Raw genomic sequence first — 7,689 nt, 5'->3', positions numbered from 1 at the left:
ATCACAAAATTCCTGTAAGCGGGAAGGATTTAGTTGAACAGACATCATAGAGTGCCCCAACTTCGCATTCATTTTCTTCCCTCGAAAAGGCAATTATTTCTTCAGTACCAAGGAAGTCTAAAGTCCAACAAAAACTGAAGTCCAAAATGAATTTCGCAAGATGTTCAAGTGCTAAAATAACATGCCCATTCAATAGGAAACATAATACACTGATTCAAAGTTCCCAATCAATAGATAAAAGGGAAATATAGCAAGATAGCTTTATTCTCTGAGATCCAACATTGAAACTTACAGAGGCTTGCACAAAAACTGCAGCTCTCCAACTTAAGCCTACCCACTAAGGAATAATCAAGGTCATATATAATAATGCAAAAGGAAATGTGAGACAGAAAAAAAAAAGAGTAGGAGACAAGAGAAGAAGAAAAACAAGATGAACTACATAAGAAACTGCTGATACTAAGCTTCCATCCAAGTTGGCAATGACTGCCCTTTTGCCGTATATATCCCCCTAGTGTACATCATGCCTGACCAGAAGCGCAAGACTTCATCGTCACCTTGTCTTCGCCTGTGTCTTCATATTTTGGCGGCACCAGACATATGAATCCCCAGCATTCATTCTGATGAGGAAGCACACATGGATTAAATTTCAAGCATAGCCCAATCGCACTTGTACTACTCTAGCCGCTCTCTTTGACTTCTACAGGCTTCACAGCAACAGATGAATCCCCAGCAGGCTTTTTCTCGGCTGAAGGGCTCACACTCTTGGTTTCACCAAGCCGCACAGCCTGAGCAAAAGTCTTGGTGATATGACCCACCAGCTCAGTGGGTACGGTCAGGGGCTTCTTGGGTTCCACAGCGCTAGAACTCTTGGTGATATGACCCGCCAGCTCAGAGGGTACAGTCGACGACTTCTTGGGCTCAGCAACACTGGAGCTGGATATCTGTTGCTGCTGATGCAGCCGCGCCTTATTCTCCAGCAGGGCTTTCTCACGTTCTTCGTAGAAGTCAAAGTCATCAAGGATTGACGCATCCTCCTCATGGTCCTTGAAGATTTTCAGCATCTCTAGTCCTTGTTCCAGTTTCACCTACAATAAGCTCACAATTGTATTAGTACCACATTAACTAGTTGAAGACAGCATTCCAAATGTTAGTACTGATATCAACATTAGTAACTGCTGCCATGTATGCTATATCCTACCAATTTGATATCCTGCCAATTTGATGAGTGATATGGAAAAAAAAAATGCGGCAATAAAATACAATAAATGTGTAAACCAAGTAGTAACAGAAAGAAATATCCAAAAGCAATGTACCTCTTGTGTGTCCCGGCTGTTGGTTACAGGTTTGTTCTCGTTGTTTTCAAGAATTATATGGCGGAAGAGATTATTGGGTACATCCTTCACTATCCGCCACTTAACAGGGAACTGGCCAGTCCACTTATCTTGCTGCCAGTAGTCCACACTCTTCTCAAAATTCACTGGTCCAGTCATCTCTGCAACACCACAGAACTGTGCGCTAGCATTCACCTGCACAATTGGTCCAATTTTTAATTTTGAGTGAAGCATAATAAATGCAAGGTAACAAATCTAGCATGATAGGCCGAGCATGATTAATTCCATTTGGAAACAGGATAAGGGTTTGATTACCGAAAACAACAGAAAAATGGGACAGTGTTCTTCCTTCTCCTTCACATCATGGTAGGCCGAGTCTAGTTTCTTGTTTCCATTTGTGGTGCTAGCCCAAACACCATATTTGATGCTCTTGTGCACATTATCTTCACTGTATGACTTTATGATAAAAAATCTAGCATTTTTGTACTCTGTAACAAAGTCAGTCCTGTTGTATGACTCCTGGTCAAGTCCAGCAGAAGGCTTCTCATCTTTACTATCATCCTCTGGTTGCTTCTTAGGCCTGGTGGCGCGTGGACCCCGGCTTTGCTCATTAAGGAAGTCAAGAGAACCATCGCAACTGCATAACATACCATTACCCCTTCCTCTCCTGCGCCCTTTGTCAATCGGAATAAAACTTCTACCATTCAGGCCATAGCCAGGGTAAGGCCCCCCATAATTATTGGCGTGTGGGAAAGTCCCACTATGAGAGAACCCTCTTCCATAAGAGTCACTGGGGGTTCCAAAACCATAGAAAGACTTCTGCTGCGGGGACATCTGAAATTGGGAAAAAACTTAAGTGTTAGACTCTTGTACTAACACTGTTAGATCCTGTCCTGGTATAACCAAAAACAGTCTTGTCAGATTATCTTGTGTATCAGCATAGAAAGAGCAGCTCATAATTCTAATTAGCTGGTGTGTACACGGCCAGGAAGCGTTGACAGCCCGACAATGCAGGAGCATGCTTGCTTGCAGAGCAAGGTGATCTGATTGCCTCTGGAGCAGAGCAACGAAAGCTTGAGCCTAAATTGCAACTTGAGACATCTATGGCAGTATCAGGCTAATTTATTACAGGATCAGGTCATTTTTTTTTCTTTTTGTCAACATGTTATGATATGTAGAAGTGATTATGCTAAACACTTAATTGAAATGTTTACGTAAAGGACATTAAACTTTGACTTTTATGTTAAATGTGAGAAGTCTGAATAAGTGAACTAGGGCTGAAAAGTCAAAATACAACAGAGTAAGAGACGTATCAGATAGTTGTTTTTTAGGAAGGGTGTCTATGTTTCTTGCAAATAAATGGAGATAATTTATTTGATTGCTGAAGGGACTAAGCTGTTATTCTTATACGACAAGAGATAACATGTGAAAAAATACCATTCCAGAAGCCATAGGAAAGTTGCTTTGTCCGAATGCCCCTGAAACACCACCAAAAGGTTGAGGTGAAGCTGCAGGTGATGGAAATGAACCAGTTCCTTCTGACGATCTAAACCATTCTGCAAAACAGCATTTCAAGAAACAAAGTTATAATCGCACTTAAGCATGGGACATAAAGCATAATGTAAAAAAGCACGAAATAAATAATAACCTGGTCTTGGCCCAAAAAGGAAGCTGTTTGGACTCAGAGTGTCAGCGATAAAGGCTCCTTGTGTTGGGTCAATTGGCATCATTGTCTCACCCTGTGATATTGGAGTAGGAGAGCTTAAATATGGCATGCCAGGTTGTACTGGTTGCTGGTAGTAAGGAGCCGAGAAGGAGAACTGCTGAGGGGAGTAGAGCTGACCATCTCCACTAACACCAGCCGGTACCGGTGTCGAGATAGGAGAATAAGGAGCATAAGGATCATAGCCATAGCCACCATGGTACATCATTGAAGGGTCCTCGTTGTATACAACCTTCAAGACAGGACAAACTGAGAAAAGGAATACTTCCCTGATATTCCAGAAACTAAGCAAATCAACTTACCGCTGGACCCACTTCCAATCCTTCAGCACTCGCATAGGGAGGATATACATCCCATTCATTTGGAGGGTTCTCATATCCTGGACCTGCTTATATCATGCCAGACCCAACAATATCATTCACCAACTCAAGAATAAAGTTTCAAATTTTAGAAGACATTAAAATCCTCACTACATCAGATACTCTCTTTAAAATAAAATTAGTGAACTTAGTCCAACACTATGTATATACATCAAATGAGTCTAAGTTTATTGTCATTATTTGTTCACTGAAGAGGACAACTGAATCTTAATAGGTCACAGGGAAATTTCATAGTTAATACAAATAGATCTTCCAGTCAATCTATGCCCAGATAGCATCTGATGGTACATTTTTCAATTATTATTCTTCTTAGTTTTGCCATCATGAGATGAACTATGAATGTCAGTGTATAACATACTTTCCTTCAGAGACAAGAGAAAAGATGTACAAATGAACATTAACAATCAAAAAATGCAACCTCACATATGCAGCAATTGTTTTACCTCACCTTGGTAATAGAATGGCTGTGCCTGAGGAGAATACAAGTGTTGTGGATATGCAGCATTATGTTCCCCACCTATGTTGGATGTTCCAGCTTGGCCTTGTACATCACTTGGTAGATTGATAACAGTTGAATCGAGTGAAATGGTGGGTTTAACAGCTTGCTCATCCTTTCTAGGAATGGCCTGAGGTAGAAAATGAATTACAAAAATCAGCAATAAAGAAGAAAAGGAGTCAAAGGGTTGTACTAAATATCTTTAAAAGCATCATCAAATAATGACCTGCTCGTTAGTGTTACCAACAAGACCAGGTTTTTGCTCGACCTCCATTCTTGGCTCCGGTGAACTCATCGAGCCTAAAGCAGAAAGATTAAAAAATTAGCTCAAGCTTCAAGAATGGTATTAGTGGTATCCTATGTAGGTTTATTCTAAAAGCAGTGTTGCACTTTGTAGAGTGCCAAAACAGTGAAAGTTCATTCCAAAGAACATGTTGTGTTAAATACCTTTGTTGGCTCTGCAGTTTTTAAACAAACGCTTCAATCCAAAAAAATACTGAGTCTAAAGTAAAGCTAAGCTTTCATAAATGGCTCAAGGTAGCAAATAAGGATAGCCAATTCGCAGCATATTTATATCCACATACAACAGAATCCTGTCATTCAGTCAATGAACCTACCAAATGTTTTACGGAGTCACATGCATCACAGATGAATATCAATACAACAGTTATAAACACCGGCACTCCAAATTTGTGCAGTTAATACTTGGATACCTATTCTTTTGCCTACCTGATCATGAGGCTAATGGCAACAATCATGCATAATAAAGGCATGTCATGTCCATCATTCACTGGCGTTCTTTCTTTTTTTGGTCAAGCAACGTTATATCGCAATTGAGGCCTCGCCAGGCAACTGGGCCTCTCACACTTGGATCACCAGGTTTCTGTAGTGTGAAACAGACGTCCTACCACTACCCTCAGCTTTAGTCCAGCCCTGCACCTACTATTCACAAGACACGCACATAAATCATGCCCGGACCACCGGAATTAAGTGCAGACCGCTACAGAAACCATGGGCACCTGACACGATTTCCACATGATAGCAGCATGGTACCCAACCAATGAAGTGCTCATCCGTACCACACATACACGCAAACCACAATAGTCAACACTCAACACATGTGTAACTATTCGGGTGAATGAATGCACGAGGCCCTCTGATGGTCGAATTCAACTGCTGACTACCTATATACTATGGCAAGAGCTTGGCATGGTACTGGCCATCAATTACGCACGAATTCGCCCGCGACGAGGTGGCAGCTGGCAAAGAGCTCGCACATCAACTCAATTGCAGCAAGATCTATCACAGGGAATGGCCGTTAACACATATATCAAGCCAAGCAGCAGCACTGCAGCAGCGACCAGCGGCAATTGCACCAAAACCGCGCAGCATCCAAGATCAGCAGGCCCGGGCACAGACCACCGGATCCAAATCTCACCCGCCATCGAAGGAGACGGCCGACGAGCACACACTATTATTTAAAAAAGAAAACAATTCCGGCAAAGGAAAAGCACTCACCGCCGGCCCTCTCCGATCCAGTGTGCGCCGATTCCATGGGGGATCCGTACGCGCGCGGGAAGATAAAACCGAGATCGACCAGCCCAACCAACCACCAATTGGGCGCCGCCCAAGCCCTCCCTGGCTCGCCTCAGCTCCGCCCGATCCGGCGCGCTCCCGCGATCGGATCGAGCTCGCGCGCTCCGCGGCTGGGATCCGATCCGATCGGGGGCGCGCGCGCGCGCGATCGATCTCCCTCTGGCTGATGGCTGGCTGGAGCTCGATGCGAAACGGGATGGATCGCTGCCTTTACGAATTTGTTGTTAAATTATTTATAGGGCAGGGTTGGATTTGGAAACGGCGGGAGGGTGGGAGGGGCGTGTCTGCAAATATGGATCTGGATTTGGATTTTCTGATTTGATCCGACGTGGCGCGAGGCCTGACACGGCACGGCGCCGCACGTGATGTGCAAGTCAAGTCAAGATCCAGTGATCCACGCTAGAGCTAGCAAAATGTAGCGGGTAGGCTTTGGCTAGTTAATTTTTGGTTTCAAAAAGTTTTGTTTTGCTGCTGATCTACACGGAGAGTACTGGTGATGATGTTGCATCACCTGCATGTGTTTGGATCTATATGGAGTAGGGCATGGAGCATCAAAACCTGTGTGAATCTCAGCTTGTACGGATCCCCATGATAAGAACATAATCATCAAGACTTTCGTTCTGTTTTATAAGCAAAATTTTAAAGGGTCATGAACGAATATAGTATAATTTAGTGACGAAACCTTCTTACAAGGCAAGTAAAAAAACGATAAATAAGATGGAAGCAAACGCCCCCCAACATCAAGTCGAGTGAGAAAACTTGAGAAGGCCCCCCTGACACTGGGCAACCTAGAATACCAAGCATGCATGTACAAAATCGCCCATCATGATAGAACTATCGGACGATGTTGCACCAATCACAGCAAGCCATTGTTGGAGAGGGCCGCATGCCCTCTCGCTCCAGGATATGGAGCGTCGATCATGCCAGTGGACAACGATGATTGAGAACAATAATGATGAGGTTACATGTAAGAGATAGGAGACCAACAAGGTAACAAGGCAGTATGTCGCTGCCGAGCCTAAAGAAAATACTAAGGTTTTATATGAATTCGGATGTAAATTTTTCTGTAGGTACATTTTCATATAAGTTTTTTCCATCATAGGTCGTATGCAAAATTCGGATCTATTTTACCAAAAAATGTTGCCATTTTGCAAAAATATATCGAAATTTACATCTGTGAGTTTTCCTAACAACTTGAACACATAACACATGGCAATCTCGAAAGATTTTGGAAAAAATGAAATTTCTATCATTTTGTTTCATTTTTTCAAAACTAAAAGGCGATCTAGAGGGGTGGGGAGTTTGGTGGTGCGTCACGGGTAAGTGGGCACCAAAATTCCCATCCACCCCGCTTAAGCCGTGGCGCACCCTATACCGGTGCGCCATGGGTACCCGTGTGATACGTCTCCAACGTATCGATAATTTCTTGTGTTCCATGCCACATTATTGATGTTATCTACATGTTTTATGCACACTTTATATCATATTCGTGCATTTTCTGGAACTAACCTATTAACGAGATGCCGAAGTGCCGATTCTTCGTTTTCTCGCTGTTTTTGGTTTCGAAATCCTAGTAAAGAAATATTCTCGGAATTGGACGAAATAAAAGCCCGGAGGCCTATTTTCTCACGAAGCTTCCGGAAGTCCGAAGGAGAGACGAAGAGGGGCCACAGGGGAGCCAAACCCTAGGGCGGCGCGCCCCCCCTTGGCCGCGCCGGCCTGTGGTGTGGGCCCCCCGTGCCGCCTCTTGACTTGCCCTTCCGCCTACAAATAGCCTCCGTGACGAAACCCCTAGTACCGAGAGCCACGATACGGAAAACATTACTGAGACGCCGTCGCCGCCGATCCCATCTCGGGGGATCCTGGAGATCGCCTCCGGCACCCTGCCGGAGAGGGGAATCATCTCCCGGAGGACTCTACACCGCCATGGTCGCCTCCGGAGTGATGAGTGAGTAGTCTACCCCTGGACTATGGGTCCATAGCAGTAGCTAGATGGTTGTCTTCTCCCCATTGTGCTATCATTGTCGGATCTTGTGAGCTGCCTATCATGATCAAGATCATCTATATGTAATTCTATATGTTGCGTTTGTTGGGATCCGATGAATAGAGAATACTTGTTATGTTGATTATCAAAGTTATGCTTATGTGTTGTTTATGATCTTG

At 43.8% G+C, this 7,689-nt stretch overlaps 1 protein-coding gene across 1 annotated transcript; it reads right to left on the bottom strand.

The window, feature by feature from the left end:
- Window positions 1–210: 210 nt before the first annotated feature.
- On the bottom strand, window positions 211–5,629 carry LOC124659108 (YTH domain-containing protein ECT3-like). Its single transcript, XM_047197076.1, has 9 exons — window positions 5,449–5,629; window positions 4,157–4,230; window positions 3,883–4,060; window positions 3,357–3,439; window positions 2,980–3,286; window positions 2,769–2,887; window positions 1,647–2,165; window positions 1,314–1,526; window positions 211–1,085 (listed from the first exon to the last, which is right to left on the bottom strand). Exons 1-9 carry the CDS (start codon window positions 5,483–5,485, stop codon window positions 678–680), a joined length of 1,938 nt encoding a protein of 645 aa, XP_047053032.1. The 5' UTR covers window positions 5,486–5,629; the 3' UTR covers window positions 211–677.
- Window positions 5,630–7,689: the final 2,060 nt, after the last annotated feature.

The sequence above is a fragment of the Lolium rigidum genome, chromosome 1, assembly GCF_022539505.1.
Source record: "Lolium rigidum isolate FL_2022 chromosome 1, APGP_CSIRO_Lrig_0.1, whole genome shotgun sequence".
Lineage (NCBI taxonomy): Eukaryota > Viridiplantae > Streptophyta > Magnoliopsida > Poales > Poaceae > Lolium > Lolium rigidum.
This window is presented reverse-complemented; position numbering and strand designations above follow the sequence as displayed.